Genomic DNA, 20,897 nt, shown 5'->3' on the forward strand with positions numbered 1-20,897 from the left:
CGTGTCCCCTTGTCAGAAAATGGCAATTTATTTTAAAAACTGTAAAATATTATAGTTGGAGTACCACTGGGACAATGAAAATTGAGGGAGTTCAGAAAGTCTGAATGCAGACTCTTCCGACAATTTGGAACTCCAAGCCCCATGTGTGTATTTGCAAATCATGGCTTTAACAGAAGACATCTGGAAAATGAGGGTCCAAATGATAACTTAAGAGTTCCAGTCAAGTCCGACATGCTTAGAATCCACACAATTCAACAATGTACAATATATTGCCCATTGTTCATAAATTTTCAGAAGAAGTTCCATACAAGAGACAACTTCCTTTGCTAAAATTGGCAACAATCAGAAAATCACAACCCTACTCATAACAGATCTCTGGCCATTTCCCCAGATGTCTTACATTAGGTCGAGATTGCAAAACATGCTGGAAGAGTTCCGAGTATTATCCTGCTTTTTTTTCAAGCAGCTGCTATTTCCACAAGAACAGATACACGAAGGGGAATTTCATTACTCATTGTTGGATTCCGTTTACTAAGGGACGCTAAGATCAAGATGCAGCAAAATGCATCGACGTTATCACCAATGCACCACAACAACATACCTCCTCGTTTTCAATCTTCAGGGTGGTCAGTCGAGATTGCAGCTGCTGATATCGGAGCATCAGCTCAGACTGCACGGGTTGCTGAGCGCTAACCTGGCAAACCTAATAATCAAAAGTATCACCGTAAGCCTCCAAAAATACTGGTCAAACCATCGAAACGCAACTAAAGAGAGCAAGCGAGTTACACACCTTCCAAACTGTCTGTGCCCTCTCTTCTGAAAACTCTAAATGATGTTCAGGGCCACCTTCACTGCTGCTAATCATGACACTTGCCCATAGTCTGCAGGGCATAGCCTTGACTCTGATATTTGACCCAGTCTTCCCTGGAGTCCCCAGTCATCATAGCGATCCATGATCGTGCATTTTCCAATAGTGGATTATTCAATATTGACCCAAACCTTCCGCTTTACTTTCTGGCTCATGAGGGCGGCACAGTGGCTCAGCAGTTAGCACTGCTGCCTCACAGCGCCAGGGACTTGGGTTCAATTCCAGCCTCGGGTGACTGTCTGTGTGGAGTTTGCTCCAGTTTCCTCCCACAGTTCAAAGATGTGCAGGTTCGGTGAATTGGCCATGGGAAAGGCAAGGGATAGGATACGGAAGTGGGTCTGGCTGGGATGCTCTTCACAGGGGAGATGTGATCAATGGGCCGAATGGCCTGCTTCCACACAGTTGGGATTCTACGATCCTACCTATTTGAGCTCTGGTTAGTTCCAGTTAACTTAGTGCTGAGCACAGTGGTTAAAGAATGCCTTTGTTCCACACTGGACTGTGTATTCAGCAACAGAATCAATCAATCAATCTCCTGTACACCTGGCAAACATATTTAAAAGCTCTACCTTTGTGGTTTGCTTAATCAAAACTCAATGTACAAAATTCATCCAGGGTTTGACTGGGTAGAATAGCAGAACAGGCTCAAGGGACTGTGTACTTCTGCTCCTCGGAACAGGAGAAGGCCATTCAGCCCCTCAAGCATGTTCCGCCATTCAATGTATCATGGCTGATCTGTGGCCTAACTCCATATATCTGCCTTTGGCTCATACCCTTAATACCTTGGCTTCACAAAAATGTATTTATCTCAGATTTAAATGTAACAATGGATCCAGAATCAACTGCTGTTTGTGGAAGAGAGTTCCGACACTCTTATCACTCATTGCGTGTCGAAGTACTTCCTAACTTCTCTCCTGAATGGTCTGGCCCTAATTCTCTGACTACACCAGCAGGTTCCATAATCTCCAACCAGTGGAAATAGTTTCTCTTTATCAACCCTGTCTTTTTCTGTTGATATCTTGAAGACTTCAATAAGAATATTCCTTAACCTTTTAAATTTTAGAGAAATCAGGCCTAATTTGTATAATCTCTCCACAGAATCTAACCCCTCAATTCCAGATATCGTTCTTGTAAACCTCATTATACTTCTTCCAAGGCCAATATCTCCTACCTTAGGTGTGGTGTCTAGATTTGCTCCAAGTGGGGCCTAACCAGGGTTTTGTATAACTGCAGGCCATATATCAAAGGAGAGATGTGCTGGCGTTGGAGGAGGTTTTCTAGAATGATCCGGGGGATAGAGGGCTTGACGTACGAGGAGGAGTTGAGGACTTGTGGTCTGTACTCAATGGAGTCTAGGAGGAGTGGGGCATCTGACTGAAACTTATAGGATACTGAGATGCCTGGATAGAATGGTCGTGGAGACGTTTCCACGTGTAGGAGAGACTAGGACCAGGGGGCACTGCCTGTGGGTGAAAGGGTGACCCTTTAGAACTTAGATAAGGAGGAATTTCTTCAGCCAGAGGTGTTGATCTGTGGAACTCGTTACTGCAGAAGGCTGTGGAGGCCATGTTATTGAGTGCATTTAAGACAGAGATAGATAGGTTCTAGATTAATAAGGGGACCAAGGGTCATGGGAAGAAGGCAGGAGAATGGACTTGAGAAATATATCAGCCATAATTGAATAGTGGAGCAGACCTGATGGGCTGAATGGCCTAATTATATACTCCTATATCTTATGAACTTATGCAGCATAACTTCTGCATCCTTGTACTCCATTCCTCTAGATAAAAAGGCTAGCATTCCGCGTGCTTCCTTGATTATTTGCTGCACCTATGTGACATTTTAAGGATATATGCACCTGAATCCCCAATTCTCTTTCAACATCATGGCACTTAACTTCATACAGTCTTGAAAATGCGGTTCATATTGCATATGTTCACATTTATGATAATGTTGATTGCTGCGTTCCCTGATACCTTATAAATAAACCATCATCATTCTTGGTTACACTTTAAGCACCTTTTTTTAAAAATAGAAAACAGAGTTGTTCAATCATGCACAGAAGGCAAAAACCCATTCCTAAAGTGTAAGTTTTGTAAAATATCCACAAACCTCTTTTCACAACTAATGATCAGCACACTAACACAATAAAAATGCAATTAGAACACAAATCAAATCATGATTCATTGAGTTTCAGAGCTGTCAGCCTGGTTCAATTTATACTTTGTTCAGTTAAGCGCAAGTCAATTACATCCTGGCATGTTTGTCCTTAATATATAGTCTTTGTCCAGGTTCTACTTTCACCAGTTTTAAAGTATTTATGTTCTCCTTTGAAGCTTGAAGATTCCTGGAAATAAGCTTTGGATTTATTTTTTACGAAAAATTTAGGTAACACTGAATATTGATGGGACACAACAGCAACTTTCAACATGCTAATGAGACTAAAAATATAACATAAAAATGTTATTGCTCATCTTTGAAGATGCACATTCTTCAGACAGAAGCTGTCTCAATAAGGGCAGTACGGTGGCTCAGTGGTTAGCGCTGCTGCCTCACAGCACCAGGATCCCAGGTTCGATTCCAGCTTCGGGCAACTGTCTGTGTGGAGTTTGCACATTCTCCCAGCGTCTGTGTGGATTTCCTCTGGGTGTCCAGTTTCCTCCCACAGTCACAAAGATGTGCAGGTCAGGTGAATTGGCCATGCTAAATTGCCCACAGTGTTAAGTACATTAGTCAGAGGGAAATGGGTCTGGGTGGGTTACTCTTCGGAGGGTCGGTGTGGACTAGTTGGGCCGCAGGGCCTGTTTCCACACTGTGGGGAATCTAATCCTATCATAACCACATTTAAGATAAAAAATCTTACCACCCGAGCGTGTGTTGGTCTCCCCATTGGAGCCCAGCTTTCAGTTTAAACTGCTTCATTACAGAATTGGTCTAGGATTACCCTCGTCAGGGAATCTCACCCACTCACTGGGTTGGACTCAGACCATCACTGCAGGATGGCTGTAGGGTCACTCCAAAGTGAAGCCACTTCAAAGATACGCTATGCTAATACAGTGAAGACTCTCACCATCGAATGATTACCGCATCTTGACTGAGTGGGTTCTCTGCAAGAGCGATTTAGCTAGTTCCACTCTCTCGTCTTTTCCCTGTGCGAAGTTTGCATCTTTACACCTCCCTATATTTTTGATTGTGAACTGAAAGGGGAAAGGATCTGGTGATGTCAAAGGACGAATCGTTTGGAACCCCCAGACAAATGTTCTGAGGACATGGGCTAAAATTCCACCAGATGGTGATATTTGAATTCAGTGAAAATCTGGAGGAAGTGGGGGTGAAGGTGTGGGGGAGAGAAGGCTTGTGGAGAGTGAAGGTAGTGTCCCTTCAGGGAAAGAAATCTGCCATCCTGGTTTGGCTGACATGTGACTCCAGACCTAAAGTGACATGGCTGACTCTCAACTGCCCTCTGGGCAATTAGTAATGGGCAGTAAAAGCTAGCTGGTCAGTGCCACACACATCCTGTGAATGAATTTTAAAAAGAAAGCCCAGGGTTCCATAAACCTTTTTTAAACTGTTTTCGCAAGCTGCCCTGCCATCTCCAACTTTCTGAACAACTCAATGAAAAACAACAGGCAACTGGTCAGCTGTGGTAAAAATGCAAGTTAAAAAAAAACCCGGCCTCATTCCTCGGACTGAGGTTGTGTGCGAGGTAATAGACTCAAGGTGACTGGAAAAAGAAAAATATTTTTAAAAAGCAACACGTTATAGTCTGTGTTTGAGTCAGAGATGAGAGCAGGTTCGATAACAGTGTTGAAAAGATTGAAGGTAAACTTAAGGCAAGGCTGTGGGGAAAGAGCCTGATCTTCGGGACAACAGTTGGGTGGACCCTTGAGTAAACCCTTCCCATTTCTGGTTGGGCAACTCTGGAATTCATCGCATATTCTCGCACGGAATTCTGGTCCCAGGGAACATGGTTTCCTAGGGAGAAGTTAAAATCGCTCGTTCAATCCAGTGGGCAAGCTCCTAAATGTGATCAACCTGGAGTTTGGCAAATGCACGCTTTCCCGGATATGTTTGGTGGATCTCAAGGATAGACTATTCTGAGATTTATTGGACATGGATAACAGGAAAGTACAGGAGGAGGCCATTCAGCCTATTAAGTGTGCAGATGTTCTCTCCTACCCCACTCCGTGCTCTTTCCCCACAGCCTTACCCTAACTTTACCTTCAATCTTTTCAACATTGTTATCGAATCTGCTCTCATCTCTGACTCAAACACAGTCTAGATTATAACGTATTGCTTTTTAAAAATATTTTTCTTTTTCCAGTCTATTACTTCTGGATTTTTCCACCGATAACTACTTCTCCTTTACTGTAACAAAACTGTGAAGTACTGTGTGACATCCTGAGCTCACTAAAGGTGCAATACAAATAAAAATCCTTCCACCTGCATACTCCAGAACACTTCTGCCCTCTCAGGAGAATAATCCTAGCTTCACCTTTTTCAAAAAATTCTATCTGGTCAGATGTGGCATGACTGACCTCTGGAGCAGGTGGGATTTGAACCGTGACCTCCTGGGTCAGAGATAGGGACATTACTACATTGCTGCAAGAGTCCTTTGCATCTCAAATGGTAGATGTGTTCCTAATAATCCTGTTCAGCAATGTTATGATTCACCTCTGGAGTAGGTGGGGTTTGAACCGTCACCTCCTGGCTCAGAGGGAGGGACATGATCACTGCACCACACGAGCCCCTCAGCTTCACCTTGTACATTATCTGATTCCTATTCAGCAAGTTTCCAGTCACGGACGTCTTGGTTTCATGGCTACGCAGTTCACAGACAAGCAGAGAGTGATACTATTAACTGTAACAGAGCTCAATGTTCTGGGCCTACCTCATCTCCCATGTGTGGCTGGAAGTCGAATTTCACCGGTGGACAGAATGCTGTGTGATACATCTCCATAAACCGCTGCTTGTCACTGCGAGGATCCAAATTATCAACAGCGTTCTCGATGATGTCCAGGCCTTCATGCCTGGATGTTTCCAGGTTGTATTCAGCAGATAGGAATGTCCTCAGAGCTCTGTTTAGACTTGCATGGTACCCCAGGTCACAGCACTAGCACAGCGAGAAAGAGAAAGGCACCGTTAACAAGAACAATACAGCACAAGAACAGGCCCTTTGGCCCTCCAAAGCTGTACCGACACGCTTTGCCCTTTCCATACTAAAACCACTTCAACTCCTGGCATGGGTAGCTGAAGATAAATTACTCAGCACTGCAGCATCGAAAACCTCTCCTTCAACTCGAGCAATTTTCTTTAAAAAATGTCAACCATGCTTAGCAAAGAGGGAAAACGGGGAAAAACAAGAGCTATTTATAAAAGGTTATTTAATACAATCAACCAACTTGTTTCTCTGATGTCACAAAGCAGCTTGCAAGTCGCAGTTATTTAAAAAAGGTGGAAAACTCTTGTTGATTATAAATACTCAGTGTTAAGATTCCAACAAAGCTTTGAAACCAGATGTTGCACAAAAGGCTATCTATACTTTCACAGAAATACCAGAACCAGTCCATGCTTTTCCCTAATTATTATATGGGGAGGGGAGCATGCACAAATGGTGAAGAATTAGGACAAGGTTTGGAAACTTTGCTTCTGAATTCTATTATAGAAAATTGAGAGCAGCAGATGATTGAAAAATGTAGCGAGTGTAAAATGTAGCAGGAATGCAGGCTCTAAACATTTACCCCAACGCACTCAATAAATCTTAATTTTGCACTCCTTCAGACAGTTCTTTGAAGGTTTTGTTTAAAACCAAATGAGACTTTTGGTGAACATCAATGGCTTTTCATCATCCATCATGAGGTCCAGTTTCTCTGCTCATCTTCCATCATTTCCCTTTGGAATCTTGCTTATCCCGCCACTGTTAATCTCACAAAGGATAGCAACCGGCCCATGACAACGTTTGCACTCCCCTTGTACCATCTCCCAATCTTTTCTCATCGAAGCCAACCACTGTAACAAAATGTCTCCAAGTTGGCGATGGAGTTGGACTCCTGAGCTGGAGCTCAACTACTATTTACGTTTTTTATCATGTTTTGTTTCCTTTATTTTTACCTCCTGTCTTCGGATGACATTGGTGACGTCCAGGATGAAAGCGAGTGTGGCACCCAGACCCCCAGCCGCAGCGCCTACCCGGATTCACGGCCTCAGTGTAAACTCCTGGCCTCAGCACTCACCCAGGCTCCCCCTGGCCTCAGTATGGACTCCTGGTCTCCGTGCTCACCTGGATCCCCAGCCTCAGCGCCCACGTGGTCTCTCCCGGTCTCGAGGTGAAGCTTGATGCAGTCTGGGTTTGAAGGGCTGTAATTCCGAACTCTCATTTCTCTACTTTTCTAATTTATCGCTTGACTTTTTATTTCTTTATTTTTCTATTTTTGTTCCCAGCAACCTAGGTACCCAAGATGGCCCCATAAGTGGCGACTTGTAAACTTTTCATTGTATTCATGTGAGTACATGTGACAATCAAGCTAATTCTTCGAATTCGAACTCTATTCTCTTATCCCTCATGTACATGACTAGCCTCCTCTTGAGTGCATCAATACTATTTACTTTAACCACTCTGTGGTAACATATTCCACATTCCCCATTACTGGAACATGTTCTGAAATCCCTGTTGGATTTCTTGGTGACTTTGAGTGCGAGCAGCAGCTAAGGTAAGACAGTTTGTTTTAAAATTACTTACCGGTAGCGGGCAGCGGTGTTTTTTTATTCTCTCTTTACAGAAAGAGCGGGAGCAGCAGGAGGAAGTGACGAAGACCAGAGGGGCAGCCGGGAAGGTTTTTTTTCCTTTAAAAGCGCGCAGGAGAAGAATGAGGCATGACTTAGGATGTGTGGCTTGGAAAAGTAAGCTTCAAGGCAAGGGCGTAATTGATATGTGGAGCTTGTTCAAGGAGCAACTACTGAGTGTCCTTGATAAGTATGTACCCGTCAGGCAGGGAGGAAAGGGTCGTGTGAGGGAGCCGTGGTTTAATAAGGAATTGGAATCCCTTGTTAAATGGAAGAGGGCGGCCTATCTCAAGATGAGCGGGATTGCTTATTTAGACCTTTAAATAAACAGGCAAGTATCTTATAGCTATTTATTTTTTTAAAATTGTGCAAAGATTTATTGATTAAGCATTTTTATGTGCCTTAAATGTAAATTTATTTCAAAATCTAAATACCTAATGAAACTGATATAGTTGTTTCTGTTTAACACTGATTTGCATTTTTACAACCATATAACTATTTATTGCAAAACTCTTGCTGCTGCAAAATTGAATTTTGCCTTGACCACTGGGCTACAAATGGAAATTGAGCTATTTTCTGGAGAAAGAGGCCCAGCAAATGTCACACTTGAAGATGCAGAGGGAGCCTCAACTACAACCCTTCAAACAGGAGAAGCAACTCAAAATAGACTGCACTGTGATTTCTTGTGACTGCGAAGGTAACAAAGGGTTGATGACCCTCTGCTCAACAGCAAGCTGGCCCTTGGGGATTAGGTCTAAACTACAGAAGCATTTTGTTTTTATTCCTTTTTTGAAGAATGTGTGAAGATGAGTCATAAAAGCCAGTTTCAATATCCTGGAGCTTGCTAGTATGACTGACTTCTGTGTTAATGGATTAAGTTATCCATTTGTAGTAGCCTGGGTTCAAGCAGTAGTGTGCTGTGATGGCCATAGCAAAGGAGTGACTTGGAGAATTGTTCTGTCTGAAAGGAAAAAGGAATCTCACTCCTCGTACTAGAAATCAGCTAGCTAGCAAGACAGATAAAAGGAAACAGGACAGCAAAAGGGCCATCATCCCAAATGCTGAAATTCAGGCACGGTTGAAAGAAATGAACAACTGACTCTCAACCAGTGTGCAAAACCAAACATCATCTTAAAGTTAACTGTTCAAGTACATTTGTCAATGTTGTGGTTGTAACCAATGTAACTACAACTGCAACAGCTGCAATGTTCAAATATCTGCTCCTTCAACAATTGAAAGATCCTTTTTAGAAACGTCTTAACCTTTTGGACTCACGTCTTATTTCTAAGCTCTGTGTGTTGCATTCCCAGTTTTTCTCACATTTAATAATAAACTCATTCTTTGTTAACTCACAAAAGCCTGGTTAAATTGGCTCCTAATTAGATCTGGGAGAAATGTATCAACAAGAGAAGGGATCTAATTTTAAATTTACTTTGTGTGACCAACAGAAGTGGAGGTGAATAAAGAAGGAGAACTAGTTCATCCCTCTCACCGGGGAGCTTAGTGATTTGGGGTATTTCATCCAGAACTGTAGGAGATTGGTAAACTTTGCTCAAGGTCTTAGTGGAACAACCTTTGCCTGCCAGATGAGAGTACGAACTAGAGTTGTCCACTTTGCTTTTCGAGACTGATTTGCCATTTAATGATATTACTGAGCTGTGGCTTGACTTTCCCTATGTTCCACTTATGGTTATTCTTCGTAATAATTTATGAGATTTTAAAAATTTATGTATGTGGATCTCTGAGTCGAATTGAACTTGCATTATTTTTAGATTTTAACTATTTGGAAAGTACCCAGTTCTATCCTTTTAGGAGATCATCCATCTTTGCCCTGTTTTTCTTCATTAAGTTTGCAATTGACTTTTTCTGTGTGTTTACAACCCTGACATTGGGATTAAATATGGGTCTGAAGTCTGCTGAAGCAATGTTATATAAATAATACCTAAATGAATCCTCCATTATTGCCATCCAATTAAGAATGGCAGGTGGACCAGGGAAGTGAAAGGCCCTGTAAGAGGGTTTATAACAGTGTCTGTAGGGAAGAGTCGTCAAGAGAAGTGAGTGCTGATAGAGAAGAGGAAGACCTAGGAGTGCACCTACATGTATGTGGAGAGAAAAATATCAGAGTACTGTAAGGAGCTTTTGTGTGGAGAGTTGACTCCTCAGGTGTTCTGTTCTCACTACTTTGCTTTGTTCATTGCTGTTATTTTGCTTATTTTGAATCTGATATTCAACATTAATTTTCTGGGGGTTACAAGCATGCTCCATCTCTACCTCTATTTTAACTGCTGCAAAGTAATCATCCAACAAGGGGGCATAGCTTTAAATTAAGGGGAGGTAGGTTTCGGACAGATGTTAGGGGTAGGTTCTTTACTCAGCGAGTCGCGAGTTCATGGAATGCCCTGCCAGTAGCAGTGGTGGACTCTCCCTCATTATGGGCATTTAAGCGGGCATTGGATAGGCATATGGAGGATAGTGGGCTAGTGTAGGTTAGGTGGGCTTGGATCGGCGCAACATCGAGGGCCGAAGGGCCTGTACTGCGCTGTATTCTTCTATGTCTATCTCATAATGATGACCTGTGGTTATGCTCTTTCCCACAAGAGGAAGCATTCTCTCTATATTATTCATGCCATCAAAACCTTCCATAATCTTAAATACCTCTGTCAGGTCACTGCTCAGCTTTCTTCTTTCAAGGCAGAAGAGAGCCAGCCTTTTTCGCTCCCTCTGGGGTGGCACAGTGGTTAGCACTACTGCCTCACAGTGCCAGGGTCCCAGGTTCAATTCCTGCCTTGGGCAACTGTCTGTCTGGAGTTTGCACATTCTCCCTGTGTCTGCGTGGGTTTGCTCCGGTTTCCTCCCACAGTCCAAAGATGTGCAGGTCAAGTGAACTGGTCATACTAAATTGCCCATTGTGTGATAGGTGCATTAGTCGGAGGGAAATGAGTCTGGGTGGGTTACTCTTCAGAGGGTCGGTGTGGACTTGTTGGGCCGAAGGGCGTATTTCCACACTGTAGTGAATCTAATCTCTTGTATTTCTGGTATTGGCCTTAAAAAAACACCTCCATGCATCAGCTCCAGTGCCTCTGTATCCTTTTGGTAATATGGACATCACAGCAGCACATCAGCACTGTGTGGTCAAGCCAAATACATTTAGTCTCCTTTCTTTTCAATTTCTTTGTTGAAAAAAATAAAGCCAGTGCCTTAATTGTTTCTCTTAAATTAACGGCATTGCTAATCTGCATGAGAACTTTTAGCAATTCTTTACTGTTCTGCCCTGACACCCGCTGAATTCAGGCACAGATGCAGCAATTTTATTAATAACCTAATCCACAAAATAATTTAGTAGTGAAATTCACAGAGTCTTACAAAACAGGCCATTCGTCCCATTAACTGACTCTTCTTCTGAGACAGAGTTTGAGTTAGGGTAGAGTGAGGGGTCCAAGTGAGCAACTCATTCAGTGAACAATTTCAGAGAAACAGAAATGGGCTGTTCAGTCCCTCAAATCCACTGCATCCATTTACTTTCAATACTGGCTGATCTGTATCTTGGTTCTGTTTAACTGCCTTAGGTCCTGCACCATTGTCACTCACCCGTGTTCACCGAGCTACATCAATACCTCGATTTTAGAATTTTCATCTTTGTTTTCAACTCCCTACAAAGTGCTTCACAATATTACTGAGACTCAATGAATACAATAACTTGGCCGAATGATTTGAGTCTTATGGGGTCCAATTTGACCTGAGCGTTCCACAGCCTCATGGAGATGGGAGCAGGCTAAAAGAAATTTCCATATTTCCACTCCCCTTAGTGTGGAAAATTGCTTGGATCACTCCGTCCAAATGGCCCAGCTCTGGTTTTACGATAAGTTGCACACCCCCCCATCGGTCTTTATTCTGTACAAGCAAGAGTAGGCCATTTGGCCCTTCAAGCCTGCTCCCCCATTCAATAAGATCCTGGCTGATCTGATTTTAACCTCAACTTGATATTCCTGCATGCCCCTGATAGATTTGATGGCAATTTCCTTCCCTAAAGGATATTACGGAATCAGATGGGTTTTTCCAACAATGAGCATCATTAGAACCTTAATTCCAAATTTTTTTTTGAATCCATGAGGCAAGATGGTGGCGGAGTAGGCTCCTTAGCTGAGCATATCTGCTTTGCATGTTTTTTGCCTTCTTTTTTCCTCTTTTTTTCTCCCCTCTTTCCTTATCTCCACTCCTGAAAAGGCATCGGTGATGAAGAGTTGAGCCAGCGTGGATTCCCAGCGTCCTCCAGTGATTCCTAGCACAGATTCCATGCTTTACAATGACTGTAATGCTGGATTTCACGTTTATTTCATTATTTTTCTAATTTATACCTAAGATTTTGTGCCTGGGTATCTTTATATCTAAGATGGTGCCAGAAACAGTGACACTTTTCGCTGTACTCAGGTATCCCTGACACTTGGGTACCAAGTGACAATCAACCCAATTCTAATGGATTTAAATTCCACCATCTGCCATGGCAGGATTTGAACCCGGATCTTGAACATTAACTGAATTTTTGGATTAATACTCCAGCGATAAAGACACTGCAGCACTCCCTCAGTACTTCCCTGTGAGCATCAACCTAGAATTCAAGACTCCAGTCTCTGGGGAAGAGGGACTGGTTCACAGAATGAATCGGTATTGGAGATCGGGTATAGTGACATTCAGCTCCCCTGCCTCCCCACTCCTTTAAAAGCTGCCCTTTTCCAATAGGGAAACTGATTTTGTCATTCATTACTTTTCTAAGTCGACTGTTTTTCTGAATATCACAGTTCCCTCCTGTTCTGAACCTGGGCAGACTACAACTCCTCCCACTAATAGATGATTTGCCATTGTTATGTTTCCAACCACCTTGACTGGGCACTAGGAACATTAGCTCGAAAGACTATTAAATTAAAGTTACAGCTCAGAATAGCTGCTGAGTGAAAAAATAAACCTGTGCACATCAGCAACCCGGAACCAGTCTAAAAGACAGATCTGGACCAGAGCTATTTGTAGACAGTGCCACGTGTTCGAAAGGGCTTCACATTATTCTGTCACTTGAAGCTGATTAACAGCAGGTAATTCATCAAGATTTTGCACCAGGCTGCAAGTTATTTCATTTTTTAAAAAGATATGTAGATTTAATTTTGACACGGAGGGGAGCTGAATGTCACTATACCCGATCTCCAATACCGATTCATTCTGTGAACCGGTCCCTCTTCCCCAGGGACTGCAGTCTCGAATTCTAGGTTGACTCACACAGTGTACTCCTGCAGTGTCATTGCATGGATATCATGATTTGGAGATGCTGGCGTTGGACTGGGGTGTACAAAGGTTAAAAAAATCACACACCAGGTTATAATCCAACAGGTTTAATTGGAAGCACTAGCTTTCAGAGCACTGCTCCTTCAGCAGGTAGTTGTGAAGGAGCAGCGCTCTGAAAGCTAGTGCTTCCAATTAAACCTGTTAGACTATAACCCGGTGTTGTGTGACTTTTAACATTGCTTGGATGAGATGTTAAAACGGGTGAGGGTGCAAAACGTGGAACTGTGTTGAAGGGATACACAAGCTTCTTTCTTTATCTAATTTCTTTACTTTTCTACTTCTGTAACTAAGATTTTGTACCTAGGTATTTTATACCTAAGCTGGTGGGTTATGTGGCGACATCATACTCTTGTACCCCAGACTTGAGTATACGTGACAAGAAAACCGAAATCTAAAATAAATCTAAGCTGCTGAATTCCCTCGCTACACTTCTCTGCCTCTCCTTTAGTTTCCACTTTTAAAATATTGCTTACAAACTGCCTTTTACCAATGCTAACGGTTTGGTGGAAATTACATTTGCTTAGTTAATTAAAAATCAATGACTTAATGGCAAAAATGGCGTCGTGTGGCTGAGAGACTTTTATTTGCCGTGGGTTTGCTCTTACATTAAAGGTGCTATATCAATACAAATCGTTACTTTATTGAAATCTTTCTTTCTCAGGTAAAACTAAGAGACAATATAATTAGCCATGGGTGTAGTATAAGGTATTAACTCTGATTGAGATATGATAATGAGACAGTCCATATCACAGGAAATGATTAATATCACATGACCTTGCCCTTTTTAACAATCCTGTGGGATAATGAAACCACAGTAAGATTTTTCTGAAATAAAATTAACATTTTCCATATCACAGAAAATATTCTTTAATATAACCTTCTTTCATAGTGCGACAGGGACAAGAATATTACAATATGCAATTCTGAGCAATGGTGCCAAATATTTCAATGCACCTGACATACAGCAATATTGACCTTCATGGGGTTTCAATCACTGTATATTGTTTCACTTGTGTTGGTGCAACATGTTCAACAGGCAAACTGAATGGGAAGCAAAGCTGCTTTGAAGTTCAAAATAAACTCTCTCAATAGAAGGAACAAAACCAACACAAAAGCAAATCAAGAGACATTCAGCACATCTTTAAAGCACTGTGGGTGGGATTACCAGCTCACCCACAGACTCACACCATAAACACGCACGCTGAAGGTGGCAGTCATGTGGGCGAGGTACCAGAGCTTGTGTGAATACGAGGGAGTGGAAGGTGCAGAGAAGAAAGAAAACAGGGAATCAGAAGCTTTTGCAGTTTTCACAACAGACAGGCAGGAGGCTGGAGGAATACAGCAAGCCAGGCAGAATCAGGAGGGGGAGAAGTCAACATTTTCACAGCTGTTCCGTGCTGCAGGAGTGTAGCCAGTCAGTTGAGGTTATAATCAGATCAGCCATGTTCTTATTGAATGGGGGAGTAGGCTCGAAGGGCCAAATGGCCTACTCTTGTTTGCACAGAATAAAGAGTGGGGGTTTTGGGGGTGGGTTGGATTTATCTTAAAATCAGAGATGGGCTATGTCGACGCAGCATCAAGAAGCGGTGGGGCAGTGGAAATATGGAAGTTTGTTTTACCCTGCTTCCATCTCCACGAGGCTGTGGAACGCTCAGGTAAATTGAAGCCCATAAGACTCCAAATTATGAACAACTTGTGTCCATTGAGTCTCAGTAACATCATGAAGCATTTCGTAGCTGGACTATAAAACAACATTCACCTGTCCAGGCTCTCTTGTAAGGAATGGCCACTTGCTCAAGGCACATTGCTAATTCACACTTGGCTGGCCACCTCGGCTCCTTCAGCCACCCTCAATCCCCATTGCCTTCCCCTACTCTCCAGGGCACCTTCTCCCACCCTCCATCCCCGATCTTTTCCCACCCCTCCTTCCAGGAACAGAAGCCCTGAAGAGGAACATACAAGATCAAGAGGTGCAGAAAATGACCCCATGACCTGTCCTGAGCGAAATCGTGTTGTACTATGTCTAGACCTGTCATGGTTCTGATACTTTAGACGTTTATTTTGATTGGAAGACCCTTGGATCTTCATCAGCTCAAGATGTCTGCACTCCAAAGCAGGAATAACCTGCTCATTAATAAGTTACAAGATCATTCTTATTAAGTCCAGAGAATAAAACTGCTTAGAAGAAGATTTGCAGATTCTGGTGATGTATTTTAAGATTCAGTCAAGATTTACTAACAATGGTAATACATCTGCATTGGAAAAGACTCAAAATATATTCTAGTCCTCATGTAAATAACTGCAGAGTCTTTAAACTCTCCCTTCTATGTACTTACATCAATCACGTCAGAAAGGTCATGGATGTAATATTTGAAAACGGAGTTGTTGCTCGCCTCCAACGTCAATAGGTACTCGTTTCGGGCCTTGATGGACTTCAGCTTATTCTCAGAGTATTTGGCTTGACGCTATCCCAAACACAAGAGAAAAATGGGTTAACAGATGGACTCAAATTTTAACACATGGTTCTTTTTTCAAAGGAGAAAGTGAGGGCTGCAGATGCTGGAGATCAGAGCTGAAAATGTGTTGCTGGAAAAGCGCAGCAGGTCAGGCAGCATCCAGGGAACAGGAGAATCGACGTTTCGGGCATAAGCCCTTCTTCAGGAAGGCCTGCCTGAAGAAGGGCTTATGCCCGAAACGTCGATTCTCCTGTTCCCTGGATGCTGCCTGACCTGCTGCGCTTTTCCAGCAACACATTTTCAGTTCTTTTTTCAAAGACAAACATATGTCCAAGATTCACATGTGATAAAACTGGACACAGTAACCGCTCAGTACAGCAATTAGATGCTAAAGGGGCTAGTCTTTCAGATACGCACACTCCTAGTGGATACCCTCACATGGAACGAGACTCATTGAGAGCAGTACCCTCGGTCCAAGGCCTGAGAGTGAGGCTTCAGTTGGCAATGAACACTTGGCAAAATGGATCAGCAAGGTCAGATCCAGGTGTGATGTCTCCAGTGTGCAACATCCACTCTACATCACGGCTAAAGTTCAACATCATGTTTTTCCACCTTCTGTCCTAGAAATGTGGCCCTCTTGGTATTGAGTGCAATCAACCACCAAGCATCTGCACGCCTCTGGGATATAGAGTGCGAAGGATGCGCAAATGCCTGAGTCATGGGGCTGCGCAGGAACGAATGAGTGTTCTTGAAAAGTATGGCTTTAGCCCCCCAGCAGCAACCCCCACAGCCCCAGATGGCAAGTCTCCTTCGCTTGTGGAGCCCATGCAGTTAAAGCTATTTCTGAGGAATTGGAGAGAGAAGAAATTACCAGGAGCTGGTTGGTGGGGTTGGGGAGGTGGGGAATAAGGTCATTAAAGGAATCAAACACAAGGAGGCGGACTTTAACCTGTTAGTGGAGACAGAGGGAAGAGAAGCAAGCAGAGATTATCAAGGACAAGGGGCTTGTTGAAGATGAGGTGGCAAGGGCAAAAGTAGATAGGGGCATTTTCACAAGGGAAGGAGTTGATAAAGGATGCATCCAAATGCAGTGGGAGAGTAGCTAAAGTGCGGAAGTCATTTGTGACATCAGTTAGCACGGGCCAGGTCTTAGTAAAGAAAGTTTAGGTGGGTCTTCTGGACAAGTTGAGCTTAGATGGATCATGATGGGAGTTAGGAACAAGGAGAAGAAACAATTCAGTGCTCGATCAAAGTGGGAGCTGGGAACGTGAGGTGGGTTCAACTTGGTGGACAAGGGGGAAACATAAGAGCCCATGGACTGGACAATTGGAAAAAGCTTCTGGGTACCTTGCAATAGAAAGCAGAATTGGAAGTTTTAGAAAGAACACTGTATTTACAGTGATAACAGGTTGGGCCAAGCCTGTCACAGAATACAAGCTTCAATGTTTTGTGTCAGCAACAGGAATGTTGTGGGAAATAGGGGAAAGTCAAATGCAGACTCCTTTTGCACTGGCAGGAATACTGAACTAATGTGGGCAAGCAGGAGGAGAAATTTAAACCAGGCCCATCCTAATTAAATGGAGAAGAGGTTGGGGGGTGAATGGAGTGTGTTGGACAACAATGTTGGTGTAGGCTATTTCCAGCTCTTTAGGAAGAGTTTCATCCACAACACAGCTCAACAGATGAGGAATGTGGGGTTCTTTCCTTTGTTTTTTTAAATTCATTCATTCACGGGATGAGCTCGTTGGCTAGGCCAACATTTATTGCCCATCCCTAATTGCCCCGAGGGCAGTTCAGAGTCACCCACCTTGCTGTGGGTCTGGCATCACATGTAGGCCAGACCAGCTAAAATATGGCAGGTTTCCTTCCCTAAAGGATGCTCGTGAACCAGTTTGTTTTTCCTGACAATTGACATTAGTTTCATGGTCATCATTAGACTCTTAATTCCAGATTTTTATTGAATTCAAATTCCATCATCTGCTGCGGGATTCAAACCTGGCTCTGGATTAACAGTCCAGTGATAAGACTACTTAGGGAAATACCGGGGGAGAAATATATACTCAAATTTTCACTCGAATTGCAAAAGCCTGTGATGACTCTCCATCCAGCAGTTAAAAATAGTTATGTTGTTTGAACGAACTTCAGTGTTAATGGGTAATTCAGACCCCTATACAGAATCATAGAATTATTATGGTGCAGAAGAGGCCATTTGACCCTGTGTTTAAACCAGCTTGTTAGCTGGACATCATTACAAGTGCCAATCGCATGCTTTTTTCTCATAGTCTTGCACACCATTTCTATTCAAATAATCATTCAATGCCTCAGATTGTACCTGCTTCCACACTTCCAGGCAATGCATTCCATACCCTAACTACTCACTGAGTGAGAAAGTTTTTCCTCACTTCATCCTTGTTTCTTTTGCAGATCACTTTCAATTTGTACTCTCTTGTTCTTGCTACTTTTCCTGAGGGAATCTATTCTGTCCAATTTCTACCAATCTAATCTGCCCAGTCTGCTTATGATTTTTGAAAATCCTCTATCAGATCTGCTCATAGCCTTGTTCTCTCCAACTTCTTCAATCTATCCTCAATCCTGTAAACCCCTCCTGCACGCTCGCCATTATTCCTACAACTTGGCGCCCAGAACTCTACACAACTCCCACTGAGGCCTAACAAACCTCTAATACAAGTTCAACAACACCTCCTTGCTGTGCCACTCAAATGTCACAAATGGAGAATGTCGTTATTGGAACCAGGTGGATCTTGTTGACTACAAAATTGGGGTTGTTAGCGTGGGCCAAACAGGAAGCCCTGGCTGACCGATATAACCAGGAGATGGGGAGATGATGGGTGGCCTGGTGATACTATCGCTGCACTGGTAGACCAGAGACGCAGGTAATATCCTGGGGATTTGGGTTCAAATCCTGCTACGGAGGATTGCAGAAATTTTGCGCTTGAAGGGAAGGTCACTAGCCACTTGGGTGTCTTTTCTTCCTGGTGGTGGAATATGAATAAAGTTTTCTGCACTCAATGTTTCTTCACTGTGTCCTGCACACGACGTGGGTGCTGGAGAGAAATGAGCATTACTGCTGTTTGGCAGTAGTGCAGGGAGGGGATATAAAAAGAACGAAAAAAACCCAAAAGAAATGTAACCAGGAGATGACAATCTCAGAAAATAAATAACCAGGAGTTTCAGAATCTCCTCAGTTCAGGGACTGACTCTGAGCTGGCTGGCCACAGCCAATGTACTGTGAACATGTAAATAAAGGGTGACTTGGAGATGACATACAGCCTCTGGGCAGTTATTTCAGAGAATAGACACCCTGAACAAAAGGCTAACTTACCGATTACATCATATGGACTGGTGGGCAAAACAGGTTAGGATTTCGGCAGAGCATGACCCAATATCCAGATCTTTCTCATTGGTCTCTGCGATAACACCTTCAATGTAATTCGTCGCTAACTTACAACAAACCATATCCTGTTAGAGTTTCTTCTAAATAGGCCGATAAAAATGGCTTCCCTCTACCACACTAGACCAAACAGGTCTTGTCGATCCCTAAAGAGGACAGCGGTAACCAACCTACCCCACAGGGCAGGAATTATTTAGTTTAACTGTCCAATAGCATGGACCACACAGTGAAGTGAGATTTTAGTCATTAGCTTTGCAGAATCGCAGATTTAAATGGTCAGAGAAGAACAAGTCCCATATTAACTCCCATATTAATATGGACCTTGCTAAAAGGTAGCACTCCTCCTCCACCCCTCCCTCGTATCAAAGGCTGGTGCCTGTCCTACCTTCTCTTTCATTTTCTCGATCTTTTTCACCGACCTCCGCCTCTGGTGCTTTTCTTCCATCTGGATGTTGAAGACAGGGTCCCTCCCAATCTGCTTCTCCTCCTGTTTCTCAGCCTCCTTCAGTTTACTCTCTGCACTAATGCTTTCGGTGTGGTACATGTGGTACGTCTTCATGACCTGTGATGGCGACAAACGGGAAAACCAACATGAAGCATCATTCCAATCAGAATGTAGAGCCTTTCACCACCTCAGGCCATCTAAAAAGCACTTCAGAGGCAACAAAGTGCCTCGCTGTTGCACCACGAGCGTGAATCTGTTGTGGTGACGCTGGATATGGTGATGTAACTCTGACAATTTCAGTCACACCCTGCCAAGGTTCAGAGTAAAGGGGAATTAAAGATAAATGGAAAACATCACAGATGCTAGAAACCTGAGATGAACACTGGAGAAACTCAGCAGGTCTGTAGAGAGAGAAACAGATTAATGTTTTCGAGTCTGATAAGACTTTTCCAGCACGTTCTGTGTTTGTCAGAGGTTTGGAAGAATTGCGGTAGTGAGTAATGATCAGTATTCTGTACATTGGTATATAAATGCAAGAGGTTAGTCGAATTCCTGGAATCAGCTGCCAGTGGAAGTGGTGGAGGCTTGTACAATTGCAACATTTAAGAGGCATTTGGATGGGCATTTGAATCGGAAGGGTTTGGAGGGATATGGGCTAAGTGCTGGCAGATGGAACTAGATTGGGTTGGGATATCTGGTCGGCATGGATGGGTTGGACCGAAGGATCTGTTTCCATGCTGTACATCTCTATGACTCTAAAGACAATGATGCATCAGACTCAGACACATTCTAGCTAAGTGAGGGAGGCTCAAGCCTCTCAAGAATGGAGCTGTGACACCTCAGAATTTATATTCAGTGGGGTCCACGAGGGCAGAATGACACACACTTCAATCCAAGGGGTACCACAGTGCACGGAGAAGGCGCCAATCAGTTCAAACCAGACACTGCTGTAATGCAAGAATCATTGTACCACACCAACACCTGTAAGTTTCAGGAAACCAGTCGCCAACCTTCTGGATATTACCCCAAACAAATAGGTCAAGCCATTCATAAAAATGTAACTGGTAGAGTTGCCAGAAGAAAGGATACAATATCCTCAGTGAGGGATGGCTTGGGTAACTAGCTTAGTTGTGCTACCAGGCAAGTGTCAACAAGGTGTGTGTAATAATAGCCTTTTTAATTAAAGTTATGTTATTCTTTATTGAACTTTCCAGCAATGACTAAAAAAGTGGTCAAAATTCGATTTATTATTGTCACATGCACCGAGATACAGTGAAATATAAAAGTTTGTTATTAATTTTATAGCAACTTGAACTAAGCTTTCTATTTTAGTACTGAGTGGGTGTTCAGATAAGTCGGGTATGGATGCTAGGGCAGTTGCTTGCTCCTCCTGCAGAATGTGGCAGGTGGGAGACAGGGCACACGTCTCTGCTGGCTACGACTGTGGGAAGTGCACCCAACTCCAGCTCCTTGAAAACCGTGTTAGGGAATTGGAGCTGGAGCTGGATGAACTACGGATCATTCGGGAGGCTGAGGGGGTAATTGAAAGGAGATACCAGGGCTTGGTCACGCCTAAGGCTCAGGACAAGGATAGATGGG

At 43.2% G+C, this 20,897-nt stretch overlaps 1 protein-coding gene across 4 annotated transcripts in view; it reads right to left on the reverse strand.

Annotated features, from left to right (window-relative positions):
• LOC122559849 (SLIT-ROBO Rho GTPase-activating protein 1-like) overlaps positions 1–20,897 on the reverse strand; it is a 300,957-nt gene that overhangs the window by 72,474 nt on the left and 207,586 nt on the right. For all 4 annotated transcript variants that reach the window (XM_043709964.1, XM_043709965.1, XM_043709962.1 and 1 more), the window contains exons 5-8: positions 19,239–19,415; positions 15,322–15,450; positions 5,760–5,981; positions 602–703 (exon numbers count right to left, since the gene is read on the reverse strand). In XM_043709964.1, coding sequence (XP_043565899.1) covers positions 602–703; positions 5,760–5,981; positions 15,322–15,450; positions 19,239–19,415 — 630 coding nt within the window. The remainder of the gene's footprint in view (positions 1–601; positions 704–5,759; positions 5,982–15,321; positions 15,451–19,238; positions 19,416–20,897) is intronic.

Source organism: Chiloscyllium plagiosum, chromosome 19, assembly GCF_004010195.1.
Source record: "Chiloscyllium plagiosum isolate BGI_BamShark_2017 chromosome 19, ASM401019v2, whole genome shotgun sequence".
NCBI lineage: Eukaryota > Metazoa > Chordata > Chondrichthyes > Orectolobiformes > Hemiscylliidae > Chiloscyllium > Chiloscyllium plagiosum.